The sequence below is a fragment of the Arvicanthis niloticus genome, chromosome X (assembly GCF_011762505.2).
Source record: "Arvicanthis niloticus isolate mArvNil1 chromosome X, mArvNil1.pat.X, whole genome shotgun sequence".
Taxonomy (NCBI): domain Eukaryota; kingdom Metazoa; phylum Chordata; class Mammalia; order Rodentia; family Muridae; genus Arvicanthis; species Arvicanthis niloticus.
In genome coordinates, this window is record NC_047679.1 from 25,692,164 (window position 1) to 25,708,668 (window position 16,505).

The 16,505-nt window shown below is 42.0% G+C and overlaps 1 protein-coding gene across 1 annotated transcript in view; it reads left to right on the forward strand.

The window, feature by feature from the left end:
* Nucleotides 1–215: 215 nt before the first annotated feature.
* Syap1 (synapse associated protein 1) overlaps nt 216–16,505 on the forward strand; it is a 28,457-nt gene continuing 12,167 nt past the window's right edge. The window contains exons 1-5 of the mRNA XM_034486110.2: nt 216–581; nt 6,198–6,316; nt 6,540–6,606; nt 10,143–10,216; nt 14,338–14,477. Of these exons, the coding sequence (XP_034342001.1) occupies nt 377–581; nt 6,198–6,316; nt 6,540–6,606; nt 10,143–10,216; nt 14,338–14,477 (605 nt within the window). The 5' untranslated portion in view covers nt 216–376. The remainder of the gene's footprint in view (nt 582–6,197; nt 6,317–6,539; nt 6,607–10,142; nt 10,217–14,337; nt 14,478–16,505) is intronic.

Here is a 16,505-nt window from a genome sequence, read left to right on the forward strand (position 1 = left end):
AGAACAGGTAGGATAAGCCCCCAAAGATGCCAACTACACACCTATAAAGCTGGGCTAATAGAAAAAGGGAGTAGAGACGAGGCAGAGCTCCGCAGGGTCAAGCCCTTCTGGCTCTTAGCCTCTTTTCCACAAGCCCCAAGGGAGGGGTGGGGTGGGGAGTCGACGCGGAGGGGGCGGAGCCTGAGCCGGACGTGACGCATGCACGGCCAGCTGAGACGCAGTCATAGAGGGTGGGCCTACGCCTGGCGTCGGAGGTCTTGCTCCGGTTCCGGCTAGTCTCCCTCAAAGACCAGAGAAGTCGGCTCACCCAACGGTTAACGGTGCCAGGGCTCTTGGGCGAGGGGACCGCAGCGGCGGCGGTGACCCCGCGGGCGGGATGTTCCGAGGGTTGAGCAGTTGGTTGGGCTTGAACCAGCCCAAGGGGGCGGCGGCGGGAGGAGAGCCGCCCAGCGGGGACAAGCTGTCGGCGGGAGCCGCGCCTCCTGAGGAGAGCTCTGAGCGGCCCGTGAAACCCACGGAGGAGGAGGAGGAGCAGCCCACGGAGGACCCACAGTTCCTCAACCAGGCCAAAGGCCTTGGCAGTGAGTTTTCTCCGGGACCTGAGGGTGGTCTGGGAGGGGACGCGGGGATGTTGATGTACTGGGGGGGTGGGGGGGGCGGTCCTCTCTGACAGGGGACGGTTGTCTGAGGAGCCGGGCGACGCCAAAGTTTACCAAGCAGTCATGTTGTCTCCTCGACGTGCCTAAGAACTTGTCGCTTTCCTGCAAAGTTTGTATACTTAGGAAGCCGTAAAGCGAGCAGTGTGCCGCTGTCTCCGGGGTTTTGACAAGGAATTCGGTTTGTTCAACTTGAAAACTTTGATCTGAATGTCTACCTCTGTCTCCCAGCTAGAACTGGTTGAGAAAATGCCTTCTGTCACAAGAAAGGACTGAAAGGTATTGTCTAAAGTAATTTGGTTAAGTTACTCGAGCCAAAGTCATGCATGTCTTTTGGTTTTTTGAAACAGCGTCTCATTTCAGCCCTAGTTACTGTCGAACTTGCCTTACAGTCAAGGATGACCTTGATTGTCCTGCCTCTGCTTCCCAGTTGCTTTGTGATCAGTGTTATTTTTTCCCCTTTCAGCAGGACCTTTTTTCCTTAGGGAGGGAAAGAAGATGCCAATTGTCTGCCTTATTCAAGTTCCAGTGCTATATAGATCTTTGATGAATAATAAATACCTCATTCCATCTATTCACCATCCCCAAGGGGTTGGGAAAACAAATCCAGCATTTTACTGAGAGTGAGCAGTACAAGTAGATTTTGAGCCAAAAATCTACCTGATTTCAAAGTCCATACTCTTTCCAAGTCTATTGTCTAGTTGAACAAACAATAGTTGTTGAGAATATAAACAGCTACTGTGGTAACTAATTCTCGAGAGACTTTGGCAGGCTTAAATAGTCAAAGAATAAGAATTTGGGGGAGGTGGGCCCTAAGCAGAAGTAAACATAAGAGAAGTGCAACAAAAATGCATACTAAAATTTGCTAGGTTTTTAGTTGTTTTTGAGACACTGTTATATAGCCAAGGCTGGCTTCAAACTGGTCCAGGATGGCCTTGAACCCAATCCTTCCTCTGTCTCCCTCCTGTTGGGATTACTGGAGCCCACCATACACCACTAAATTTTGAAAGTTTTAAGGGCTTATCGAGTAGGTTCGGGGTACCAAAGAACAAAGAAGCACAGACTTCAGTAGGAAAGCTCCTAATGTTCAAAAAGGTTGACTATCAGATAGAGGCATAGGGAAAATAGTTACAATATCAAATTTTAATAGCACATCATCTTGGCCAAAGACTAGACAAGGGAAATAAAACTTAGTATGATACCAAGAAATCACTAGAAAAGAGAATATTTCCAGCTTAGAAAATTGGGAAAGATGCCAGGCAGTGGTAGCTCACACCTTTAATCCCAGCACTTGGGAGGCAGCGGCTGACAGATCTCTGAGTTTGAGGCCAGCCTGTTCTACAGAGTTGGTTCCAGGACAGCCAGGGCTAAACAAAGAATCTCTCCCTCTCCCTCTTCCATTCCCTCTCCCCCTCCCATTCCCTCTCCCATTCCCTCTCCTCTACCCCCCCCCCCCCGCCCCAGCCAAAACAAGGCCTAGGCCAGCAATCCTAGCTATTTAAGAAGCTGAGACAGGAGGCTCACTGGATCTAGATCTGCCTGGGCTACAATGTGAGGTCAAAGCCAGCCTTGACAATCTAGACCTTACCTATAAAAACAAGAAACTTCTGATCCTCCTGTTTCTGCCTCCCAAGTGCTAAGATCATGGGTAGACACCACTATGCCCAGCTAAAATTTCCCTGACTTTTTTTTTTTTTTTTCAAGACTGAAGAGCTTAGAACCACATGCATGCTAGGCCTCTGCAGTATCTCCTGCCATCTTTCCTCACAAGTTTCTCCAGGTTTTCTCTGTTGGTAGTGCCTTTGTTTGTTCTTTATCGGATTCTTTTGATGTTTAAAGAAGCTGAGTTTAGATGGAACTTCCCCCCAAAAAATTGTTTAGTAATTTAAAGTTACTGGATAAATGAAAGCTCTTGCTTCTGTAATATGTGACATTAGGAAAATGTAAAAGTTGTTTAGAGAGGCTAGAGAAATTACTAGAGATGTTTTTAATTTTCTTCATATTGGCCCTAAAATATTTTTTTCTAAGATCTATTTGTGGACTTTTCTTAGTTTAGTTGTACGGTTTTGTTGTTTGGGTTTGGTTCTGGGTTTTGGGGTTGTTTGTTTGTTTGTTTTTGGGGTATATCCCAAGGCTAGCCTCAAACCTCCTATATAGCTGAGGCTAACTTGAACTCCTCCCTCCACCTCCCAAGAGTAATCATTGAATAGCAAATTTAGCTGCACCAAGCCTGGTTCCTACTTGTGTTATGAAAAATGAAGTTAAGTGTGTCTGAGCTTGATTCCCAGTAAGTAGTTTGTTTAGACAATTGTCCTTTGTAAGAGTTGCCTTGGTCATGGTGTCTCTTCACAGCAGTGGAAAGCCTAACTAAGACAGAAGTTGGTACCAGGGACTGAGGTATTACTGTGATAGGCCTAAACATGCTTCTGTTTGATGGAATGTGAATTTGGGGACTTTGGAAAGCAGTGGAATGCTTTCAGTGTGGCTTAATGAGCCATCCTAGTAAGAATATGGAAGACTTTGTTGCTGAGGGTGACTTGAACTGTGGAAGCCTGGCTCTAGAGGTTTCAATGGAGAAGAATTTTAATAGATTGCCAAGAGACTGTTCTTGTGATATTTTGGTAAAGAATGTGGCTGGTCTTTGCCCTTTTCTGAAGTGTCTACTAAGGCTAAAGTAAAGAGATTTGTATTAATTGTATTGACAAAGGAAGTCTCAGAAAAGCCCAACAGAGACTTTGTTCTCTGGTTGTCTCATGAGTGTTTTGAATAAGCTTAGAAAGGAAAATATAAAATGTATGGTTCAAATATTAAAGAAGTACCTGGAAGTAGAATAGAGCTGAATCCTATGTTCTAGGGGATAACAGATTAAGGGAGAGGGACTTTGGGGCAAGATCCTGCCCAGATAAGTACGTACATACCTTAAATTCCAAGAGACAAAGCCAAGCAGATCTCTGAGTTCAAGGCAAGCCTGGAGACCCCAAGATGTTCAAGATGCCAGAGCCATGGGCTATCTGCTGAGGAAAGCTAATAACAGGGAGTGGGACCAGCCCAGGATAAAGAAGTTTGTTTCAGTCAACAAAGAAAGAAAAGGAGTTGGAGAACTGAAGACTGCTTTGACATCAGACATGGAGATTCAGAGTTTAGAGTTTGCCCAGCTAGCTTTTTCTCTTGCTTTGGGGACTACAGTTTAGAGATTAGATGAACCTCAGAAAAGACTTTGAACTTCAGACTTTTAACATTGTTGAGATTGCTATAGACTATGGGGGCTTTGGAAGTTAGACTAAAGGTATTTTTTATTATGCTATAGTTAGGTATGGCCCCCATATACTCATGTGTTTGAACAAGCCTATGGGTGCCGGGGAGTGGAATGAGATGGTTTGTATATGCTTGGCCTAGGGAGTGAGTGGCATTGTTAGGAGGTGTAGCCTTGTTGGAGTAGGTGTGTCTCTGTAGATGTGGGCTTTAATACCCTTGTTCTGGCTGCCTGGAAGCTAGTCTTCTACTAGCTGCCTTCTGAACAAGAGGTAGAAGGAGCTCTTAGCTCCTCTAGCCCCATATCTGCTTGGACACTGCCATGCTCCTGCCTTGATGATAAGACTGGACCTCTGAACCTGTAAGCCAGCCCCATTTAAGAGTTGCCTTGGTCATGATTTTTGTTCACAGCAGTAAAACCCTAAGACAACATTGTTTCTGAGGGTGATTTGAACTGTACAGACCTGTCACAAGACGTTTCAGTGGAGAGGAATTTCAGTATGTGACCTAGAGATTGCTTTTGTGGTATTTTTGTGAAGAATGTGGGTGCTTTTTGACCTTGTCTGAAGAGTCTACCTGAGGTTAAGGTAAAGAGATTTATATTACGTTGATAAAGGAAGTCTCAAAAAGCCCACCAGAGACTTTGTCCTCTGGTTTAGTCTCATGAAGAGACTTGAAAGTCTAATAACCTGATTTTGATTCCTATAACCCACAGAAAGGTGGAAGGAGAGAACTTCCACCACAAAGTTGTCCTCTGGCTTCTACATGCCCACCATGACACATGTAACTACCCTACACACATCAAGTGATAGTTTTGGTTTTTGTTTTAGAGATAGGGTCTCATGATGTAGCTGTGGTTGTCCTAGGACTCACTATGTAGAGCAAGCTGGCCTCAAAATCACAAGGATCTGCCTGTCTCTGTCTCCCAAGTGCTGGGGTTAAAGATTTCTGCCATTATGCCCAGTAATAACAGATTTTTATTCTAGGGGGAAAGATACCTAAAGCTGAGAGGTAGAAATGACAAGAGACTTGAGAAAGCTTTCAACTATCTGGGGGTAACTAATAATGTTGGCCTTTCAAAGGAGTCAAGTCCTGGGAAATAGGTTACCTGTATAGAAAGTATCTGGCCTATCTTTTGTTTTGTTTTTGTTTTATTATAGGGGGGGGGGAATTGCTGTTGGTGGTAGTTTTGTTATTGTTTCTTCAAGACTTGGTTCCTCTGTGTAATAGAGCCTTGGAACTAGCTCTCTGTGCTAGGTTGGCCTTGAGTTCAAAGAGATCAATCTGCCTCTGCCTCCTGAGTTCTGGTTTAAAGTTGTGTGCACCACCATCACCTGGCAAATTTGGTCCCTTCTAAGAACCCTTCTAATATTTAAGATTCCTGAGATTCTAAAATTAGGTAAAATGTCTGAAAAATTAAGCTACCTCTGTAAGAATGTTAATTTGCTAAAAAGATCTTGTTATATGGCTTTTTTCTTCCTATTCTATCCTCAAGCCTTAAATGCCATGTTTCTCTCTGCTTTGATAAATTTATTTAAGTGTGGAAGGATATGTGTGTGCCATGGTGCAAGTTGGGGTCCAACTTTTAGGAATTGGGTCTCTCCTTCAACCATATGGGAGTCATTATCTTGGTGACAAGTGTCTTTACCCACTAAACCATCTAGTCCCCTCCTACTTTTTCTTGCAGTGAGTGATAGAATCTCAGTATGTATCCCTGCCTGGCTAGCTAGAGAACAAGCTAGTCTTAAGTTCACAGGGCTCCATCTGCCTCCCAAGGGCCAGGTTAAGGCATGTCCCACCATACCCAGCCAGTTTGCCAGTTTTCCTCTCTCACTCTCGCTCTGTCTGTCTGTCTCTCCCTGGCTGTCCTAGAGCTCGATCTGTAGATCCAGCTGGCCTCAAACTTACCTCCTGCCTCTACCTCTGAAGTGCTTGGATTAAAGGCATGTGCCACTACCACCTAGCCCCCAGTTTGCCAGTTTTCAAATGTTTTCCTTAGATTAAAATACAGTGTGTAGGCAAAATAGATAGTTCAGTGATTAAGAGCTATGCAACTATGAGGACCTGAGATTTGATCCCATTAAAGATGATTTAATATATGCAGGACTATATGAGCAAATACTCATAGGCTTCATGTTCTGCCTATGTGTTATTACAAAAGGGACGTGAGCATGTACATATTTTGGTATCCAAGAGGGTCCTTGAGCAGATCTCCATGCAGATACTGCTGTGAAGATGTTATAACCATTGTACTTGGATGAAGTGCAGACCCTCTTTTTTTCTTTACAGATTATTTGTATAACTTTGCAAGCGCTGCCACAAAGAAGATAACTGAGTCTGTTACAGAAACAGCCCAAACAATCAAGAAATCTGTGGAAGAAGGAAAAATAGATGACATCCTTGATAAGGTACATTTAGATAACTTGTAAAAGGAGAAATAAATAAAAGTTGTTAGTAGCTACTGTGATCATCTCTTTAACTCAAGTAAAATCTAATATGCTGATGGAAATTTTTAGAATATCTTTTGATTCTTGGACAATTTCACACATGTATACAATGTATAGTAACCATAATTCTTACCTAGTAGTAAACTTTCAAAGTAATTTGACTTTTCATGTGTCTTTTTAACAGACTATTATAGGAGATTTTCAAAAAGAACAGAAAAAATTTGTTGAAGAACAAAATACAAAAAAGTCAGGTATGTTATAGGTTTGTCCTACTTTCTCAGCTAAGAGAGAGAGAGAGAGAGAGAGAGAGAGAGAGAGAGAGAGAGAGAGAGTGAGAGAGTGTGTGTTGCTAGATATCAACCCCGGGTCCTTACACATGCTAGGGATTCTAGGCAAGCTTCCCTACCAAGTTGTATTGAGCATCTACTATGTGCTAGATATATACTAAGACTGCATAAGGCTATACTAAGAATATAAAAATGTATAATACTTGGGTGGAGCCCAGTGGTGGAACATGTGCATAGTTTATTCAAGGCCCTGGGTTAGATACTTGGACCAAAAATTGTATACATATAGCCAGGTATAATGGTTCACACTTGTTGTCCTAGCATCTGGGAAGCTAAAGAAGGATTGCTGTGATGTGAGTTTGAGGCTATACTCCCAACCTGAGCTACATAGTAGATCCAGGCTAGCTTAGGGTACAAAATGAAAAAAAAAAAAAACTTTTTAAATTAAAAAATAGATGTGGCAATACATGCCTTTGATCCCAGCACTTGGGAAACAGAGGAAGGTAGATCTCTGAGAGTTCAAGGCCAGCCTGGTATACTTAGTGAGTTCCAGACAGCCAAGTTTATGTAGAGAGACTGTGTCTCAAAAAGAAAATCAAATACACATACACACACACACAGAGGTGGGGGCTTGGGTTGTGAGGAGGGAGAATTCAGTCTTTTATTGAACTTGTTAGAGAAGAGCGTCAATCAAAAACCAAACCAAAGCCAAGCTCTGGTTAGATTAGCAAGACTTAGTCTAAAAACAAAACAAATGATAATAATAAATGAACCTAGCAGGGTCCTATAACTCCAACATTTGAGAGGCAAAGGTAGAAAGATGCATACATGAGAACTGCCTCTTTAGAATGGATTGCTCTGGGTTGCCTTGAGTTGGGATTAGTGGAGTTAGAGTATACTATAAGGAGCAAATGGATGCTTGAATGGAGGCCTAGATTCCTTTCCTAATTAGCTAGGTATATATCATCTTAGTATCCTCAGTAGTATCCTTAGTAGCTTATAGCTGTTCGTTGACAGTTTGTTTCCAACCCTATTATTCATTGCTTGTAATTTGTCTTTTGCTTTGGTTTCACTCTTCAATGGATTCTAGATTCTTTTCTTATCCTTCCCCCCTCATTTTTATTACCTTTATTTACTTTTGGCCTGTGTGTGTGTGGCAGAGGACAACTTCCAAGAGTGGAGTCTATCCTCATACCATATGGGTCCCAAGGATTGAATTCATGGTATCAAGTTGGCAGCAAGTGCTTTTAACAGCTAATCTATCTCAATAGCCGTTTCTATTTATTTTATTGTTAATTATGTTATGTATGATAGGGCTTGTCCATTGGAGCTGGAATTATAGGTGGGTGTGAGCCTCCTGACAGTGGATGCTAGCTAGGACCTGACCTTGGGTCCTCTGCAAGAGTAGTATGGCACCTGAGAATGTCAGAATGTATCAGATTCCTCTGGAACTGGAGTTACAGAAGTTGTAAGCCACTACATATGTGCTGAGAATCAAACCTGAATCAAACCAGAAGAGTAGCAAGTGCTTTTAATCACTGAGCCATCATCTTCTACCCCTTGTCATGAAGTCTGAACCACTAAGCCATCTCCAGCTTTCTTTTCTTTTGAGATAGGGTTGTACTATGTGGTTTTGGATGGCCTGGAACTCATTGTGTAGTCCAGAATAGCCTTGGATTGACTGAGATCTACACAGAGAACTGCCTGCCTCTGCCTCCCAAGTGCTAGGATTAAAGTGGATTGTCATGCCATGTTTTTTTTTTTTTTTAAACAGCATTTCCCTCTGTAGCCCAGGCTGTCTAAAACTTAAAGCAATTATTTGCCTCAGCTTCCCAAGGGTCAAGGATTATAGACATGCACCACTATGCCCAGAGACATACAATACATTAATCTAACACTTATTAATTTTGCTAGTTGACCCAGTGATGTCCTTTATAGTATTTTTACTCAGAATCTAGTCAAGTTCAAAAAATAGTTAAAGATATGATACTATATTCTGTCATTTCTCTTAGCCTTCTTTAATCTGGAATGTTCTAATCTTTCTGTGGTGTTTTGAATATGTTTGACCCAGGGAGTGGCACTATTAGGAGGTGTGGCCTTGTTGGAGGAAGTATGTCACTATGAGGGTGGGCTTTGAGACCCTCCTTGTCTTAGAGTTTTACTGCTATGAACAGACACCATGACCCAAGGCAATTCTTATAAAAACAGCATTTAGTTGGGGCTGGCTTACAGGTTCAGAGGTTCAGTCCATTATTATCAAGGCGGGAGCATGGCAGCATCCAGGCAGGCATGATGCAGAAGGAGCTGAGAGTTCTACATCTTCATCTGAAGGCTGCTAGCAGAATACTGACTTCCAGGCAGCTAGGGCAAGGGTCTTAAGCTCACATCCACAGTGATACACCTACTCCAACAAGGCCATATCTCCTAATAGTGCCACTCCCTAGGCCAAGCATATACAAACTATCATATTCCTCATAGCTGCCAGGAAACAGTTTCCTCCTGGCTTCCTTTGGATAAAGATGTACAGCTCTCAGCCCTTCAATGCCATGCCTGCCTGGCTTCTGCCATGCGTTCTGCCATGATGATACTGGACTGAACCTCTGAACCTGTAAGCCAGCCCCAATTAAATGTTGTCCTTTATAAGCATTGCCTTGGTCATTGTGCCTCTTCACAGCAATGGAAGCCCTAACTTATACAATTTCTTTGTCCTTTTTTGAGACAGGGTCTTGGCAGTCCTGGCTGACCTCATATTTGTTATGTAACTGAGGTTGACCTTGTCCTGGTCTTCCTGATTCCATCTCCAAGTACTGAGGGTCGACTGCTCTCTCCTTAATATATTTTTGTATATTTGAGCTTTGTCTGATATTTCCTCATGATTAGAATCAGATTGGATATTCTTGATATTTTGTCCTTCTCAAAATAACATATTCAGGGATCCTCAGTGTGTTTCTCCCCTACTGTGCATGTATGTGTGTACATACATACACACATGTGTGCCATTTTGTACATGTGGAGGTCAAAGGATTCTTCCACCATGTGGGTCCCAGGCATCATATTCAAATCTTCAGTCTTGCTGGTAAATACTTTTACCCACTGAGCCCAATGACACCAATTTTGATTATCTGATTTAATTGCTGTCAGATTTCTGTACTGTGTCATTCAAGTAGATTATTGGCCATGCATAAAGTTTATAAAATGAGTCTGAGTATTACACTAAATAACCATATTTGGATCTTATTGGTAAATTACGTTAAGTGGTCTTGTAATAACCTTTTTTGTTTTTTGAAATGCAGATTATGGTAAAACTATTATAACCATATAGTGCCTGCAGAAGCCAGACAAGTGTATTGGATCCCCTGGAACTGGAATTAATATAGGCAGTTATGAGCTGCCATGTGGGCGCTGAGAACTGGACCTGGGTTCTCTGCAAGAGCAGCAAGTGCTCGTAACCACTGAGCTATTTTTCTAGCTCCTATAACCTTTATTTTTCTCCTGTGTAGAAGTGGCTGTGCCTCCATGGGTTGAGAGTCATGATGAAGAGACAATTCAACAGCAGATTTTGGCTTTATCAGCTGTAAGTACCCTGTAAATACCCCGTGTAAGTAACACTTTTCTCCTATTATGGTACTTTATCTTTAGCTCAGTTTTTGTTGTTGGTGGTGGTTTTTTGTTTTTGTTTTTTTTTTTTCACAATTTTTCTTATATACAGTTTTTATATGTTCTTGTTTGGGTTTGAGTATCTTGTTTTGTTTTGGGGTGACTGGGTTTCACTATGTAGCCTAGGCTGGCCTTAAACTCCCACTACATAGCCTAGGCTGGCTATGACTATCTGTTTGAGCTTCCCTAGTACTGAGGTTACAAATGTGTACTACCATGTTATACAAACTGTTTTACAGTTTGTTTGTTTGGTTGGTTGGTTGGTTGGTTGGTTGGTTTGAGACAGTCTCAGTACATAGCTCTGGCTATCCTAGAATTTACTATGTAGACCAGGCTAGCCTCAAACTCAGAGATCTACCTATTTTTGCCTCTCAAGCGCTGGCTGGAATTAAAGGCATATACCATTACATCTCATTTTTTTTTTGATCACCAAGCTACATTCCTAGCCTTTGTTGTTTTTGACTCAATGAGTTTCATTAAGATTACAAACAGGATCATGGGTGAGACGTCATTTACAAGAACGTGGCCAACTTGCCAATATCTATACCACTGAGAAAAATGTGTTTAGATTTCAGGCAAGGGTGGGGGTCATTTGAGAGTCTCTCACTGATAATTTCTAGTTAATGCATGCTTTTCTTTTTTCATTATGTTAAAGTATAGCCTATTATGCCAAGTTACTGTTTTGGCCTTATAAAGATAGAGGCTCATACGTGTAATCCTAGTACTCTGGAGACTGATGAAGGAAGATTGGCACTAGCTTGAAGTTAGGTTGGGCTGTATGGTGAGACTGTTTCAAAAAAGGAAGAGATTTCTTTTATATGATTTGATAATCTTTGAAATATGGTAGCATATGAAGTATTAAGGCAGTATTGTAGTAGCTCTTGTGGATAGAATTATTATATTCCATATTTTCTGTTTACCTACATATGTTTGTTGGTAATTGACATTGATAAAGACAGAATTTTATTTACTGGCCCACAAAACTTTATCTTAGGACTTGAAGAAATGTAACCAAAGCAGCCAGTAATAATATTGCAGATGATAAAAGGTTTTTATCCCTCTTGGACACTGAGGAGGCTGAGACAGTAAGCATAACATGCTTGTGATATTTTGTGTGTGTTTGCATGTACCCACACAATACAGCACTATGAAGATCACAAGCATGTTATGCATCTATATGGGTATTATATGCCTGTATATATGTCTATGTACCACATGTGTGCCTGATGCACTTAGAGGACAAAAGAACGCATAGGATCCCCTGGAATGGAAGTCGCAAATAATTGTGAGCCTCTATATGGGTGCTGGGAATCAAACCCAGGTCCTCTGGAAGAGCAGCCAGTGTTCTTAACTGCTAAGCCAAATGTCCAGCACTTCTACTTTTTTTGTTGTTTTTGAGACAAAGTCTTACAACATAGCTCTAGCTGGCTCAGAACTTAGATAGCCACCTGACGACCCTGCCTCTCAAGTGCTGGGATTAAAGGCATGTTTTTGGTTTTAAGCTAGTTTTTCTTTTTTAGATTATTATATTTATTTTTGTGTGTGTTTGCATGTACCCACACATACAGAACTATGAAGATCACAGTATAGCATGCAAGGACTTAGTTCTCTCCTAACATGTGGGTCCCAGGAATCTCTGAGCTGTCTCATTGGATTCTGCTTTAACCTATTCTCCATCCCTTTTGGGCACCAGAGAATGAACTCAGGGCCTTATGGATTGTATAGCTTATGCATGTGCTCTGTTATCACTGAACTATACCACCAGCACGCTCTTCCTTGGCTTCTACCTCCACCACAGGAAAGCCTGGGCACTGGTCATTGAAATAATTGTATTCATGGAGCAGAAACTCCATTTCTAGGAATTTCTTCTAAGGATATCATTTTGTGGGCAGCAAGATGGATTAGTGGGTAAAGAAAATTCTTGACTCACAGTCTAGTGACCTGAGTTCAATCCCTTGGACTCTCATAAAAGGTGAGAGTGAGAACCAAATCCACAAAGTTGTCCTCTCACTTCCATATACAAACTGTGGCACAGGGGAGTGCCTCTACCTCTCCCAATAGACACAGTAATGATAATAAATATAATTTTTAAATTTAAAATTCACTTTACAAAGGAATAAAAAACTCTCCTTTTTAAAAAAAATAAAGTCTTATTCTGGAACTCAATGTATAGCCCAGGCTGGTCTCAAACACTAGGCAATTCTCTAGTGTTAGCCTCCCAAGTGCCAGTATGACAGATATATGCTACTATACCCTGCTTTCAGAATTCTTTCAACAAGTTAGAAACTATTTAAATGACTCTGGAAATAGGTCTGGTTTAGTAAGTTATGGTAAGTTAGTGCTCATGTAATTTAGCCATTAGAGCTGGAAAGTTGTTCATGTCCTTGAAACAAAAAGGAAAGTCAGCTTTCATGCTTGTCACCCCAGCAGTCAGGAGGGCAAGAGTCAGTAGAGGCAGGAGGAGCAAGAGTTTAAGGTTATTCTCCAATAGAGAATTTAAGGCTAGCCTTTGCTATAGGAGACTGTTTGTAAAACAAAAACTTGGGACTGGAGAGTTGCTCAGTGGTTCAGAACACTGCATTCTCTTTCAGAAGATCCAGATTTGATCCCCAGTAACCACATGGCTGCTCACAACAATTCATAACTTCTAGTCTCAGGATCTGATACCTTGTTCTGACTTCTGCAGTTATTAGCCACACATGTTGTACACAGACATAGGTGTTGGCAAAACACCCATAAAAACTTACAAAAAAGAAAATGTTTTTTAAAAGTGAATTGCCTTATGTATCAAACAAGATTTTTTTTTTGGTTTTTTCAAGACAGGGTTTCTCTGTGTAGCCCTCGCTGTCCTGGAACTCATTCTGTAGACCAGGCTAGCCTCGAACTCAGAAATCCGCCTGCTTCTGACTCCCAAGTGCTGGGATTAAGTTTGTTTTCTTTTTTTTTAAAGAAAAGTGGTAGCTATAACAATGTATGGACTGCCTGCCTTCCTATGTATGGCAAGTCTTACCTGCTTACCTCTAAAGGCATAGAACTGACAGAGTAAATATACATATTAAAAGTAGATGTATTAGACTGGCTTTCAGGTTGTAGTCCAGATAGTTCAACAACTGTCTCAGTGTAAAGCTGAGAATCTGGTAGTTGTCTACTCCACAAGGCTGGATGTCTCTGTGGTCCTTGTCTGGTGCTGCAATCCCAGAAGATTCCTAGATAGGTGCTGGTCTCAGTCTACATGGGAATCCTAAAGAAGTTGTATCTAATACCAACTGCAGCAACAGAATAGATAAATTTGCCATAGAGAGTAAGGACAAACAGGCAAAAAGCAAGGTTTCCCTTGTGTTGTTATATGTGAGCTGCCAGTTTTAAGGTGGGTCTTTCTGCTTCAAATAATCTGATTAATAAAAATTACTCACAGGAGTGCCTATCAGCTTGGGTGTTAGTTGATTCCTGATGTTGTCATGTTGACAACCATGATTAGTCATCACTAGCAGAGACACCAGATATATTAGAGATAGGGGCCCAGGAGAGTGTTACATTGAACCATAAATTCTCTGTGACTAGTAGGAGTCTGTGTTGTGTTGTTTTACTTTGTTGAGGCTGGCCTTGGACTCATTCTATAGCAGAGGCTGCTGGCCCTAAATTTCTAATCCTCCTGCTTCTACCTTCCAAGTACAGAGATTACAGACATCAATACTATACCCAGCTCTTGATTCTGGGACTCTTGATTCCATGCTTTTCTTGAATGTTTTGTGGGAGGTTCATGGTGGTGGTGATGGTTTTCTTTTTTTGTTGCTTGGTTTTGGTTTTTAATTTTTATTTAATTTTTATTTTATGTTTACAGGTATTTTGCCTGTGTGTATGTCCATGAAAGGATAGATTGTTCTCCTATCTCATTTAAGTTGGCCAGTCAGTTGACAGCTCAGTGGACTTTGTGACTGAAGGCTCTGTTAAAATTCAGTGTATGATACATTGTGACCCGTTAATTGCATTTTTGTGACACACCCCCTTGCTGGGTTTTGCCTCCATTTCTTATCGCAGGACAAGAGGAATTTCCTTCGTGACCCACCAGCCGGTGTGCAGTTTAACTTTGACTTTGATCAGATGTACCCTGTTGCCCTGATCATGCTACAAGAGGATGAGCTACTAAGCAAGATGAGATTTGCCCTCGTTCCTAAACTGTAAGCACCATGTTCTCCAAAGGGACACTGCTCGCTCCTGCAGTAGTGATTTCTATTTTGCTATAGTATAGTGATTTCACTTTTCCTAAGGGCCCTAGTTAAAACTAAGGGCCCTAGTTAAAACATAGTGTTAGGAAAGAAGAGTCACTGAATTAAGGCCTGAACCCTCCCTACACTATCTGTTCATCCAAGCAGGCCCTGCAGCCCTTCAGAGGCCCTGTGAGCTTGGCGGCATGCCCAGAATAGAAAGAGGGCAGACTTGGCAGGAAAGTCAGGATGAGATGTGCTCTTTTGCCCAGTTATACAGTAGAACATGTTTCCTTCAGAAACGACAAATAGACCCAAATAATATCATATCTGTAAAGACTTGCCTTTTCCTTGAACTCCCATGTTTTGTACTGACGCTCTGCAACAGCTGTGGGGTTTTTTTAACCAAAGAAAGGCCCATCCCTATTCATAAAATCCCAGTTCCCCTTTAAGCTCCAAAGCAAGCCATATTCTGTGATGCTTTGTCATTGGTCTGCCAGCAGAGGGCAGCCTTCCCCTCTGCAGCATCCCTGGGGCTTTGTTTCCCTCTGACTCAGTAGGGTTTTTGTTGTATTTGCAGTACTGGAAATTGAATTTAGGACCTGGCTCACACCAAGCAATTGTTTTAACATTGAAATACAACCCTGGACCTCTTTTTGACTTTTTATTTTAACACGAGGTCTGACTAGATTGTCTAGCTGAGCCTTGAAGTCACTATGTATCCTCAGCAAGCTTTGAATTTTCAGTCCTCCTGCTCAGGCTCCCATATGACTGGGTTTACAAGCCTGAGCTATCAGGCTTGGTTATGAGGAGGAGAAGGAAGAAGAGGAGAAGGAGGAAGAAGAGGAGAAGGAAGAAGAAGAAGATGATGATGATGATTGTCATTGCTATTATTTTGTTCATATTTTTGAAGCCAGTTTTCAAAACAGGGCTTGGCTCAAGACTATAATCCTAGTACTTGGGAAGCAGAGGCAGGGTTATAAGAGGCCAGCCTAGGTCATAAGTGGGAGACCCTGTTTCCAAACAAAGCCAAAGATAGAGCATGGTGACTCACATTTGTCATCCCAGTATTTAGGAAGTTGAGACAAGAGAATCACTATGAGTTTGAGGACAGCCTGGGATATACAATGAGACACTATCTAGAAAAAAATCAAACAAGTCTGGTATTTATTTTGTGAGTGTCCCCCTTCTAGAATGTTCTTAATCCTTGTTTCATGGTTGCAAGATAGAACAATTTATAGTTCTCTCAAGTATCTTCTTTCTGTAAATTTTTCTCCGAAACTGGTTGGAGCTCAGCCTTCTGGGTTGTGGCCTCCCCTCTCTTGCCTTCTGCAGTAATGGCATTGTAATGGGGGTACTTGAGCACCTTATGTTGAGATTGCCTTTTACAGCTGGAGAGATTTGGCTAGCTGTAATGTAAGTAGGTAGCTTCTCTGCTAGAGGATTCTTCAACCTCCTTGCCAGCTGCAGGCAACACCACAAGGGCCTGGCCTGTCACCAATTCATGTGTAGGCTGTGCCCCACAGCTTCAGTATGGCATCACAGCCCCAGCCTCAACTGCACCAGATGAGCCTTCATCCCACATAGGAAACGGTTAGGCTCAATCTCATAGGAAGGGCAGGAGATAGGAAAGAATAGAGCCATCTCCCCACTCCTCATGGGCACTTGTGGCCTCTGTTCTGGGGCCTTTCCAAACTCCTGCCCAGTAAGCAGGCCACTCATCCCATGGGTAGCACAACTCTATACAGTACATTTTTGTTTACCTGTTGACTTTTCAGCTTCCACTGTCCTGCCCTCTCCTATTCCCATCTCTGTAGGATTTATCTGTGTAATTCCTCTTCTGTGGTTTCTGGGGTGTTTTCAGAGGGATTATACATTAGCTCATTGTGCAATGTTTAGCTGACCACATAGGTATTTTGACAAGTATTTCCTAGTCCTTGGGACCCCATGGCACCTCCGGTCTATTGTCTTTATGAGAATACTTATTTGGCAAAGTTATTC